The following is a 13,405-nucleotide window of genomic DNA, read 5'->3' as shown; positions in this document are numbered from 1 at the left end:
TAAGATTTGGGAAAAGCTTCAAACTAAAAACAACTTTCTATTGCTAGATTCGAATTGACAACCTTTGGAATCAGATGCTGCCACCGGTCCACCATCCCCATCCACAATAACCTAGCAAAACCGAAACCTACTTGAAGGTAACCTCGCTCACTGTTACCCCCAGTGGCCGGTTTCCACATTGTCTCCCGATATCCTCAGACATTGATGAACGTCGAATACTGGCATGTATCACGGGTGACCTAGCTGGGTCACCAGTATTATAATACCCCATAACTCTGTAAAAAAAAAACTTGAGATTAATTAGGCTGCATGGTTGATTATAGCCGATATCTATTACTGCATACATACATTGCAAGTACTATAGACTACAGAACCTTGTACATTATGATTTACACGGTAGGTGGTGCTAAACCCATTCGATTTTATAGATACCCCCAACCGGCTGATTTTTATCGAGCTGGACGGATTCCAGTATAGTACTTCGTAGCTCCAGCGAGTCATCGCTGTGTAACAGCCTACTACCAGTTCCGTCATAGACATTCTCGCAACCAGGGAATGCGTCTGGAGCGAGCGTGCAGCGCTCGAGAAGAGAACCAGAGAATGTGAGAGCAGCGCGCAAAACCACGTCTCCACAACCGACTTTCATAGAATTCCTAGAAATGTGCTTCTCGCAGATTGCCCAGCGCCAATAAAGCGGGGATATCTGCTCCAGTAACTCATAGGAAAATGAAACGGCTTTCCCGAAAGCTGACTTTGGCATTGGTGGTGCTTTGTTGGATTGCTGCACTACTGTATTTGATACTCTTAAGTAGGCAGAAAGTATCGGACCTGGGGACTAAAGATGCACAGTACGGAAAGGTAAGCAACACTATCAGTTCTTATTCAAAATTAATTTTACCTATATCACACAATATCACTTCCTATGCATTTAGCAGTTGTGTAGTCTAAACTTGTACCAATATACAGAAGAGTGCTAGGTGCGCGCAGGTAATGCGTGTTTCTAGGAAAATATTTAATGAGGTTTGAGAGGGTGTCAGAATTTCCACGGAGCTATATGCAGAAAGAGTATCACGGCTCCCTCTCTATATTGCTTTCTAGAAGTTTGCAGACTACATACAACCAGTTTTTCCTAACTTAAAAAAAATTCAGGATCGAATGAATTTGTCTGCATACATTATCTATTGCAAAGTGCAGTTTCAAGTGGTTAAAAGTTTCAGGTTTTAATGTCACACCCACAAGTACAGTGAAATGCCTTTCTTGCTAGCTCTAAACTCCAAAAATGCAGCAATTAATATCAATGTAAAACAAAAAATAACATTAGGTTGAACAAAAACACACAATAAATAAAAAATAAGATATAAGAAGAACACGAGAAACGTAAGCATACGATATACAGGGTTAGTCAGGGTCAGTCAGTTCCAGTATCATAAAGCATGTACAATGTGCAGGGATAATATAATAATGGGGGCAGGGACACATAATAATGTGTTTATAAGCAGTTTATTGATGTTTAGATGAGATTTCTGTACGTTCCAAAGTGAAAAGAAGATACAGTTGTAATCATATAATATTTAACGGATTAAACACCCGATAGCCTATGAAATGCATCTTGCACAAGTTATCAGTTATTAAACACTGATACATGAATTCCTATATGAATTCCTCAAATACACGAATTCCTCAATTCCTCAATCTGTTGTTAACATAATTTAAACTGTATCCATGAATTTCTGCCTATTGGCCCTTTATAGCCACCTGATCTTAGATGTTCTGTACTTGTGTCTGAAAATGCGGCATTATCAGACAATAGGTTAAATCATTGACTTGTAATAGGTGGTCCCTGTGTGAAAATACATTTTGAATGAGCTGAAGGACATAATGTGATGGAATAACACTGTCTACCTTTACCAAGACAGTCAGGCTGGGCCAATTATAGCCATCAAAGATGTAACCTTTTTTACAGCGGACACATTTCTATGCCTAATACTCCTGTTTTATAAAGGCAGCTTTAATGAAACCATTGCCGCTTTCCCCCCTGAAGTATAACTTGTTTTGTGCAGTGCAGAAGATAGATTTGATCATATTTTGTGGTCCTGTTATTGTGGTATATCTGGGGGGGTTTCAAAAGCTTACTGCTAAAAGTGTTGTATGCCACTCTGAATTCCTCAGGCAAATGAGGAAGTGAGTGCTTTTCAGTGTAGCTGAATGGTGGAATTACACTTGTGATGTAGGCACTCGGCTGGATTGATGATTCAGTTGCAAAATGTTACACACCAAAATCAATGGTGTACATTTCACTCGGAAAGTGTTAAATGTACACTATTTTCAGTGAACGTATGATTCCCACTATACTGGTTTTAAAATAACACTTTTGAAAGTGTTAAAGATTTAATTCTGTTGCAGTGTTCTCCATTTAACTTGGAAAGTGTCAAATGTACGCTATTTACCGGTAACACGACTCCCACTGAACTGGTTTTAAAATAACACTTTTGAAGGTTTTAAAGATTTAACTCTGTTGCAGTGTTCCGCATTCAACTGTTAAAGTGTTCCAATGAACTTGATTATGATGTTTGCATAATTCTACTGTAGAGTAATATGCAGCACCTACAGTGTAAAACATAACACTTGATTTAGAGTAGACTTGACTCACTTTGCTTAGTGCTCACGCTGCTTAGTGTAAGAAATGATCACCTGTAGTGTTACACTAAATCGTTTTTGGGTGTTGTTGTAACACTGAATGGTGTAAAGCAAATCTTCCAAACTCATTTCATCGAGGGCTAAGTGTGTGTGGGTTTTCACTCCTTCCTTATACTTGATTGATGAATTAAGGTCACTCATTAGTAAGGAACTCCCCTCACCTGGTTGTCTAGGTCTTAATTGAAAGGTAAAAACTAAAACCAGCAGATACTAGGCCCTTCATGGAATGAGTTTGAGACCCCTGGGGTAAAGCCCAGTTTGCATATTACCCAGGGTGCCTTTTTTTATTTGAGTGAATTGTAGAGTTACCACACATGACTGTATTTGTTAGCGACAGAGACGTGGTTATAAAATTCTTTCCTTATTTTATTATTTACAAAACATAAACATACAAATGCACAGAAACATCCGTGACACCACCCCTGCCCATATCCACCTGCTCATAGCGCCTGCATCACTCTCCGCCACATGGCCTCAAACTGCACCACTTTGTTTCTTTTCATCGCCCACACACTTTCAACATTTAGATAATAAAGCAGTTGACCCTTCCATTGTGTTAACGATAGAGGATTGGTTGATTTCCAGTTTTTAAGTATAGCCTTTTTTCAAGATGATTGACGAGAAAAGTATCATCCAACCCATCGGGTATCTCACTGCACCCTCATATGCCATGTCTTGAAATATGCAGACAGATGGATTAAAAGTACATTTAAATTGTAATACTTCGGACAGCCAACTTTCTAACTCCGCCCATAACATTTAGAGTTTATAGCATACCCAAAAGGCATGGATTATTGAGTCATTGTTAGTTTACAAATAAGACATGACTCTGCAATTGTGCTGTAGAATTTCTGAATTTGGTCCCTTGTGTAATAAATTCTCTACATTCGTATATACTGGATTAAGCGTCCATTTTCGTTTAACTGTCATTTATTTATTTATGTTCCAACATTCCCTTCATCAGGGCTCCCGAGTGGCACAGCAGTCTAAGCCACTGCATCTCAGTGCTAGAGGCATCACTACAGACCCTGGTTTGATTCCAGGCTGTATCACAACCGGCTGTGATCGGGAGTCCCATAAGGCGGTGCACAGTTGGCCCAGCGTCGTTCGGGTTAGAGGAGGGTTTGGCCAGGGTAGGCCGTCATTGTAAAATAATACTTTTTCTTAACTGACTTGCCTAGTTAAATAAAGGTTAAATAAAAATATTGTACCAATATCAGTTATTTTTAAGTCTTGGTTCCAGTAGTTTATATATATTTTAAAGAGATTGTCAGTTGGATAGGGTCTCTGCAAGGTTTTTTATATCTTACCTATCATATGAATATCCTTTTCTGACTCAAATAGGATTCCCTCAAGTTTGCTAATGTGTCCAATAGATTTCAAATCGAAAGTTCTTTCCTTTTAAAGGCCTGTGGCTTTCACCAACGGAGTACCTAGGCGAATGCTATTATTAAAATGTAACTCTATAACAATACAATACATATATCATAAGGCCTTACTTCAATGGCCTAATTTTAACCTAACACAGTGGTGTTAAGAAACTCCTGGTTTACAGGCCACATCAGGCCTGCAAGTCACATTATGCTGGCTTGCAAAGTGATGTTTAATTCCTATTGGAATCCAAACACTGTTAGGATATCCAACAGTTGGAATTTACATTCACCCACACCCTGCATTCAGAATGACTGTCAAGGGTTTAAGAAATGTGTTAAGAAGTCTGCCTAAACCATTTAAACTGAAGCAACCATTTCAGTAACAGTGCAATCAATCTAACTAACTGATTGGATTAGTTTAGAAACATTTGTTATGTATCTATGTGTATCATAAGATTAATCAATCAATCAATGTACAAGCAAAAACACAGATATTAAAAACAATCCTAAAAAAATCTCCCTGAAGTAGAGCTGAAAACTATAACAATGATTGGTTAGGTTTTGATGGGAATGTTTTACTCTCTAAAATGTAGATTTAATTGACTGTTAATTTCACTGTAACGAAGTGAATTTAATTCTGGAATCAACACTAGAAATGTTACACTGAAAAATCAACACTGGCCAATTGAAGGGCCTCTATCAACTGAGTACTGTGAGGACATTGGTAAAATGAAAAAATTGAAAAAAATGCAGAGTCAGGCGCAGGGCACAGTTCTGAGTAATCATCCAAAGTTTACTCCAAAATAAGTAAGATTCCAACAAGGAACAAATACAATAATCCCAAGGACGAACAACGAGAACCCACACGACAAACAATACAGAGAGGGAAATCAGAGGGTTAATTAAGGAACATATTTAATGGAATAGAAACCAGGTGTGTATGATCAAGACAAAACAAAACGAAAATGAAACATAGATCGGTGGTGTCGAGAAAGCCGGTGACGTCGACCGCCGAACACCGCCCGAAGAAGGAGAGGGACCAACTTCGGCCGAAGTCGTGACAAGTATGTTTTAGTCTGAGATGGTGTTTGGGTTTCTGGAGTAAAGTTTCAAGTTGGAATGGTCATGCTGATGAGTTTCAACGTTGGGTAAAACATTGAAATAAATCAAAAATATTTTCAAGACGCTGAGTTATGGGTTGAAGACCTGGAAGAAATTATTTGTAGAGTAAGCAGACCAGAAAAATGGGTAGTCTGTGGGAAATGCTGCTGCACAGATAATAAAACATACATTGTGGGTATCTGTCATTCAAATGCAAATGCAATATTCCCACTCAGTGTACTCTCACCACGTAGTTTATTTTTGTATTACATTTTGTCAGGGGGTAGATCAGCTTTAATACTGCAGATAGAGTGTGACTTCCATTAATGTAAATGTCTGTATCATTTCCAGTCCCCCATATATATTTATGTTAAATATACAGTACCAGTCAAAAGTTTGGACACACCTACTTATTCCACGGTTTTTCTTTCTTTTTACTATTTTCTACATTGCAGAATAATAGATGACATCAAAACTAGGAAATAACACATATGAAATCATGTAATAACCAACTAAATAAATCAAAATATATTTATATTTGAGATTCTTCAAAGTAGCCACCCTTTTCCTTGATGACAGCTTTAAACACTCTTGGCATTCTCTGAACCAGCTTCATGAGGATTACTTTTCCAACCATCTTGAAGGAGTTCCCACATATGCTGAGCACTTGTTGGCTGCTTTTCCTTCACTCTGAGGTCCAACTCATCCTAATTGGGTTGTGGAGGCCAGGTCATCTGACACAGCACTCCATCACTCTCCTTCTTGATCAAATAGCCCTTACACAGCCTGGAGGTGTGTTATGGGTCATAGTTCTGTTGAAAAACAAATAATAGTCCCACTAAGCGCAAACCAGATGGGATGGCGTATCACTGCAGAATGTTGTGGTAGCTATGCTGGTTAAGTGTGCCTTGAATTCTAAATAAATCACTGACAGTGTCACCAGCAAAGCACCATCAAACCTCCTTCTCCATGCTTCACGGTGGGAACCACACATGTGGAGATCACCCGTTCACCTACTCTGCGTCTCACAAAGACACTGCGGTTGGAACCAAAAATCTAACATTTGGACTCATCAGACCAAAGGACAGATATCCACCGGTCTAATGTCCATTGCTCGTATTTTGTCTCTTCTTCTTATTGGTGTTCTTTAGTAGTGGTTTCTTTGCAGCAATTAGACCACAAAGGCCTGATTGACACAGTCTCCTCTGAACAGTTGATGTTGAGATGTGTCTGTTACTTGAACTCTGAAGCATTTATTTGGGCTGCAATTTCTGAGACTGGTAACTCTAAGGAACTTATCCTCTGCAGCAGAGGTAATCTGGGTCTTCCTTTCCTGTGGCTGTCATCATGAGAGCCAGTTTCATCATATCGCTTGATGGTTTTTGAGACTGTACTTGAAGAAACTTTCAAAGTTCTTGAAATGTTCCATATTGACTTACCTTCATGTCTTAAAGTAATGATGGACTGTCATTTCTCTTTTGCTTATTTAAGCTGTTCTTGCCGTAATATGGACTTGGTCTTTTACCGCCCCTAGGTTGTTAACACAACTATTTGGCTCAAACTGTAAGGGAGTGCGTACCTGGCAACAGGGAAGTCAGGCGCAGGAGAGCAAAACTGGGTAATCAACGGGGCAGTTTTATTCATAAAAGCACCGGAAACCAGAACAATAAACAAATGGGTACAAAACCCATCGCGCACCAGAGAAAATGTGCACATGCACTTACAATAAACACTTCCGCACAAAGACATGGAAGGTACACAACATGTAATACACAACATGTAATGAGGGATATTAAGACCAGGTGTGTGAGAAGACAAGACAAAACAAATGGAAAATGAAAAGTGGATTGATGATGGTTAGAAGACCGCCGAGCGCCGCCCGAACAAGGAGAGGAACCGACTTCGGCGGAAGTCACGGCACAAACACATTAAAAAGGAAAGAAATTCCATAAATGAACCTTGAACATGGCACACTTTAACATGTTAATTGAAATGCATTTCAGGTGACTACCTCATGAAGCTGGTTTGAGAGAATGCCAAGAGTGTCCAAAGCTGTCGTCAAGGCAAAGTTGGCTACTTTGTAGAATCTCAAATATAAAATGTATTTTGATTTGTTTATAACCTTTTTGGTTACTACATGATTCCTAATGTGTTATTTCATAGTTTTGATGTTTTCACTATTATTCTACAATGTAGAAAATAGTAAAAAATAAAGGAAAACTCTTGAATTGAGTAGCTGTGTCCAAACTTTTGACTGGTACTGTATATATAAAATATATACTTAAAAACAAATATTTTCCTTTATTATTTTCCTGTAACCCTACCACCCCTCCCCTAATTGGAGTAAACTAATGGACAACAACACTTAGACTTCTACTTCCATAATATAGTATATACGTACTATATGCATTTTACAGACACTGTATATTTTACAATAGCTATCTTTTGTTTGTTTTTAGTCCCATCCTTCAGCTACCCTCAACCCCTCCCATCTACCTCAGAAGACCATGTAGGTTTGTTTACCTAGCTGCTTTGTGAACAATGAAAGCTGCAGACTGCCTAAGGATATCTATAGCAGAGCATGGATTCATCCTTCCTTTGAAGAACACAGCAGTTTCTCTTCCCCCTCAAGCTCTGTCTTTTGGGGGTCTTTGAGCTATTCCTGATGCAGATTGGGAGCTGTTCTGCAGAGGAAGCTTGTGCAGCACAAAGCACAGATCCCATAGGGGATCTCGCTCAGCCTTTTCATCCCCAACGATATACTTTTCTTTTCTGAATCAGTTGTCTGCCGCTAGGCTTTTATTATGCGTCTTTTTGTGTGGCATTTCAGCAGCACACTTTTCTGAAGCTTAAGTTTGTACGGTGCTTGGCATGTGGTTGAGACTCGCCTGGAGCTGTGTGTGGGGAATCTAACTACTATGTAACCTTAGGATAATTGGGTCATTATTATGTTTTTAAGTTGTACTGTAAACTTAAATGACTCGTAGGATGTATAGCACACAATGATTGTTTTCAGGAGAACAATTCTCATAGACACGGCGTGTGTTTTTCTCAGCCATACTGGGTTCTTCTATTTTTCCCTCTATGTCATAAAATAACCTTACCTTACCTACCTTACATTCCTCCAGCTCTCAACAACTCTGTTATTTCTCATGTCATGTCTGTTCCCAATGTAACTCTCACCTGGTGAACAAACAAGACAGATGTTCCAATCACAGTGTTCCGCTTTTGTATCATAATGCCAATGACTCCCGAATGCTCTCGTCCACATGATTGGAATGACACATTTCTACCTCGTATGAAATTGAATTTTTGTTATTTTTCCCATTGCTAGTAGAGCAACGAGGGATAAATAAAATGAGTTCTGAGGATTAAAAGGACTGAAGCTGGGAATGAATATGTTTTACATGTAAGGATTGCCGCACCACATCTTCAGGATTGGTACAGTAGGTATTATATGAATGTGCTAGGATTACTGTGGATGGAGTCAAACTATGGGATATTGAGTCATCTTGAAGGGAGCGAGTATTTGTGGTTATAGAGTAGCCATTGAAAGGAGGCACTGTCCTTGTGCACAAGGTCTTTCATTTTCTCTGACGTGGTGTTTGCACAGTAAGTGTAAAAAGTGAGTGTTATTGTAAGCCTTAGGCAAGCAGGATGGGATCGACTGAAGGAACTATGAAAACACTCAAACACTTAGCAAAATATGCAGTGTCCTTTTTATTATTTACTCTCAAAGTGTTACCCAAAACCCATCTCCTGTTAAAGAGAAAAACAGTAGCACGCCTCATTTAATATGTGTTAATCATTTTGCTATTCCCAGTTTGATATTGAAAGAAATTGCCTTAGCAGAGGCTGTTAGACTGTTACTCTTAGCTAAGTGCTGTGATAGGGCTGTTTTGCAGTCATTACCATGCCCGGAGGAGTTATTCCCCCTATTATGAGGAGCAGATCAATAAATCATACCATCCTCACACACACACACACACACACACACACACACACACACACACACACACACACACACACACACACACACACACACACACACACACACACACACACACACACACACACACACACACACACACACATATATATTGCCTGCTTGATAATAACTTTCCCACCCATACAGCATTGTAATGGCACAACACTGCTGCTGCTGAAATGCTGAAACATTCAAACAGGGCTGATGGGATTCTGTCTAGACTATGGAAAAATTATATACATTTATTCTAAATGGGCTGTCAGTTGTAACCAATGTGTTTTTCGCTCTCCCTAGAAAATGTCTGCTTTTGCTGCACATTTGTAATTTTCACCTTTATCTCCCAACGATTGAGGCATCAATCTTATTTAGTCAGTGCTGCTAGAGCTATTTCTCAATGCGCTAGCCAGAGCGAGTGACGTTCTAAAGACAGAATAGTGACAAAGAGCAAATAAAACCATTTAGAGAAGAGAACGTACCACCTTCTTTTTGTTTGAAGTCATTGACGTGAAAGAGTCTGATTTCAACCGGAGTCAGTGAGGAAGATGTTGACAGTGGAGAGGGATCACACACCTAAGTGAAAGGGAATAAACTAACTTGTCACGTTTGGTATTTCCCTGAGAAATGGGTGCCGTTAAGTGGACGGCTTTAGAGCTGAGAATCTGCAGTGTTCGCTGTCACACATTGAGCTTTCATAGTGTGTCTGTGAGCAGAGTTACATCATATATGATTCATGTAGATGGCCTCACACATGAATCAAACCTGAGACTAAAGCTAAGAGAAAATGAAAAATGAAATTCACCTTCAGGGATTGTTGTTGTTTGTTTGATGATTAAGAATGTATATACACAGTATATAGCCATGTAAAAAATGATAGTTTATTACATCTCTCTTGTATAGAGGAAAAAGTGTTACCAATTGGATTGCTGAATAGGAACATTTTACTTTTGTGTGATCAACAGTTTTTTTTTCCCAGAGTGAAAAAATATGGATATTTCTTCTAACTTTATGAAAGCCCAGCAGATTTCTCTCAACTCAGGCTCAGCTCAAACACTGCCTGAATCTGAGGTTGTAATGAAAAGGATTTAGAGGCACACAAAGTCTATACACCTTGATGCCTGGGTGCTGGCACATTTGTGTGAATTTAGTTAATATGGGGGGCTATTCAGCTTATTGCCTTTCAGACAATTTCTCTCCCAGCTACCAAAATAACACTCAGAGACCTGTGTCCGGCAAGGAAGCGCCCCAGTTATTAGTTTTTCGGTCTGTTGCCCGCAGCCGCTTTGATAATCTCACCACTGATGTTCTTCTGAAGCCTGCTGGAAGGGGGGGGGGGGGGGTCACCTGGAATTTTCTGTTGCTTTATTGTCCCCCCAGCTTGAAAGACATGCTCTATAATTCTATTTGGAGCCTGGGTGGCAGTGGCAGCACAGGCAGCAACAGGGAGAGAATTTCTACCATAGAAACCTTGATGCGCTTTTATTGTTTTTTCATTTTCTTGACCTTAGTAAAGGAGAACATGTTGTATGGCTCTCAGATATTCAGCTGTGTTCGCAATGTCCCCCTCCCCAAATAGATTTTCTAAACTTAACAAAATTAGATTCAAGTAGCCTCTTAGGTGCCTATTCAGCTTGAAATGCAGCACAGGGACCATTATATACTGTACATCCTGCCCTGGAGTGGAGTCACCCACAGGGTTACCAGTTAGAAATGACTCACTTATTAGTATGGTATTTCTGTAAGAAGTCTGCACTCCATACATCCAATTTCTATTTCCATTCATTTCAAGTGGACCACATGCAGCAGCCAATCATGGCAAAGTCAACAAGTTGTCAACCAGAACACAGAACCTTAGTAGGCCTGCTAAACCCCAGTGCCTCAGTGATCAAAAGAGGCAAAAGTCAAACTCTCTGACAAACACATTTGGTGTGTTTATGCTGGTAAAAAAAATGGAGAGGTTGCTTTCTCCAGACGCCAAATGCAGAAAAGCAAAAAGGGAATCAAAGTGAATATTTAATAGAAACATCAGCCGGCTCAGCTTTCATACAGTATGGTTTAGATGCGATTGATCAAAATCGCTTCCAGTGCTGTGTACCTCAAATGCGGTTGTTGATTTTTTTTTTGTTGCTCCACTTCTTCAGCATGTTGGAACTAGACCCACTTAGCCCCGGAGATACGGGTTTCCACTGCTACAGTGACAAAATGAAATGACAAACAAATGATTCACTTTCTACTCACCCATTTGATTTGCATGGGAATTGAGACATGGGACTGAGAGAGCTATTTATATTATATGTAGGGAACCGTTGGATGTTCGAATGCCATTATGCTTTGGTACAAGGTATGATGGATACGTGTAAATAGCTATAATGTGTGTGCGTTGGCGATAAAAAGCACTTGTCTGTTCCCGGAAAGGAGGCCTGCTCAGGGAGCACTCAAATAGCCTATTTATGTTTGCTTTGCTTTATACTTGACCTCCTGCCACATTTAGACATGCTTTTGACACATACAGTTGAAGTCAGAAGTTTACATACACCTTAGCCAAATACATTTAAACTCAGTTTTTCACAATTCCTGACATTTAATCCTAGTAAAAATTCAGTGTCTTATGTCGGTTAGGATCACCACTTTATTTTAAGAATGTGAAATGTCAGAATAATAGTAGAGAGAATGAATGCAAACCGTAGTCTGGCTTTTTTATGGCGGTTTTGGAGCAGTGGCTTCTTCCTTGCTGAGCGACCTTTCAGGTTATGTCGATATAGGACTCGTTTTACTGTGGATATAGATACTTTTGTACCTGTTTCCTCCAGCATCTTCACAAGGTACTTTGCTGTTGTTCTGGGATTGATTTGCACTTTTCGCACCAAAGTACGTTCATCATCTGTACAGATGAACGTGGTACCTTCAGGCGTTTGGAAATTGCTCCCAAGGATGAACCAGACTTGTGGAGGTCTACAATTTTTTTTCTGTCTTGGTCTTGGCTAATTTCTTTTGATTTTCCCATGGTGTCAAGCAAAGAGGCACTGAGTTTGAAGGTAGGCCTTGAAATACATCCACAGGTACACCTCCAATTGACTCAAATGATGTCAATTAGCCTATCAGAAGCTTCTAAAGCCATGACATAATTTTCTGGAATTTTCCAAGCTGTTTAAAGGCACAGTCAACTGAGTGTATGTAAACTTCTGACCCACTGGAATTGTGATACAGTGAGTTATAAGTGAAATAATCTGTCTGTAAACAATTGTTGGAAAAATTACTTGTGTCATGCACAAAGTAGATGTCCTGACCGACTTGCCAAAACTATAGTTTGTTAACAAGAAATTTGTGGAATGGTTGAAAAATTAGTTTTAATGACTCCAACCTAAGTGTATGTAAACTTACGACTTCAACTGTATATGTAACACGCACGCACGCGCACACACACACACACACACACACACACACACACACACACACACACACACACACACACACACACACACACACACACACACACACACACACACACACACACACACACACACACACACACACACACACACAGAAAACAGCAAATTCCATGTAACAGCTGCCAGACCAATATCACGTCCTCTTGCTCTCCTCCCACTGCTGCAATGATTCATATGACTGACTGTGTTTTCTCCACCCTGTATTGTGGCAAGCACCATTCCAACATTACCCATTGAAAAAGAGAGAAAGCATTAGACAGAGATAGATTGGTACAACCAAGGTGGTCGTTGTAGAAGTCCCTTTTTTCACTCTTTGTTGATGACTGCTGATTTACCTGATTGTGTTCCGTCCTTTATAAGATAGTCTTGTCACCAGTATTGACACACCCCTGCTCTGCAGTGTTGGGCTAAATAAACACTGGCTACAGTAGCACCAAATAAGAAATGAAGAGAAGGACAACAGAAGTCAAACGAAGTACAATTTATTAGATCAATTCATGATGATGATGCAATGATACCATTTCCAAGTATCATGTTTTTCCACCTTGAATCAATGTGGCCCTCGACAAGGGCAGGGATAAAGGCAGTGACTTTTTATTTGATTGATTTTAATTTGATTGATTTGATTTCACCTTTATTTAACCAGGTAGGCTAGTTGAGAACACCTTTATTTAACCAGGTAGGCAAGTTGAGAACACCTTTATTTAACCAGGTAGGCAAGTTGAGAACAAGTTCTCATTTACAATTGCGACCTGGCCAAAATAAAGCAAAGCAGTTCGACACATAAAACAACACAGAGT

General features: G+C 39.6%; 1 protein-coding gene across 1 annotated transcript in view; it reads left to right on the top strand.

The window, feature by feature from the left end:
- The first annotated feature begins 468 nt into the window (after positions 1 to 468).
- LOC109866618 (polypeptide N-acetylgalactosaminyltransferase 14-like) overlaps positions 469 to 13,405 on the top strand; it is a 115,038-nt gene continuing 102,101 nt past the window's right edge. The window contains exon 1 of the mRNA XM_020455376.2: positions 469 to 858. Within this exon, the coding sequence (XP_020310965.1) occupies positions 727 to 858 (132 nt within the window). The 5' untranslated portion in view covers positions 469 to 726. The remainder of the gene's footprint in view (positions 859 to 13,405) is intronic.

This window comes from Oncorhynchus kisutch, linkage group LG21, assembly GCF_002021735.2.
Source record: "Oncorhynchus kisutch isolate 150728-3 linkage group LG21, Okis_V2, whole genome shotgun sequence".
In the NCBI taxonomy this organism is placed as follows: domain Eukaryota; kingdom Metazoa; phylum Chordata; class Actinopteri; order Salmoniformes; family Salmonidae; genus Oncorhynchus; species Oncorhynchus kisutch.
The sequence above is the reverse complement of the archived record's forward strand: the minus strand, read 5'-3'. Positions and strand labels throughout refer to the sequence as shown.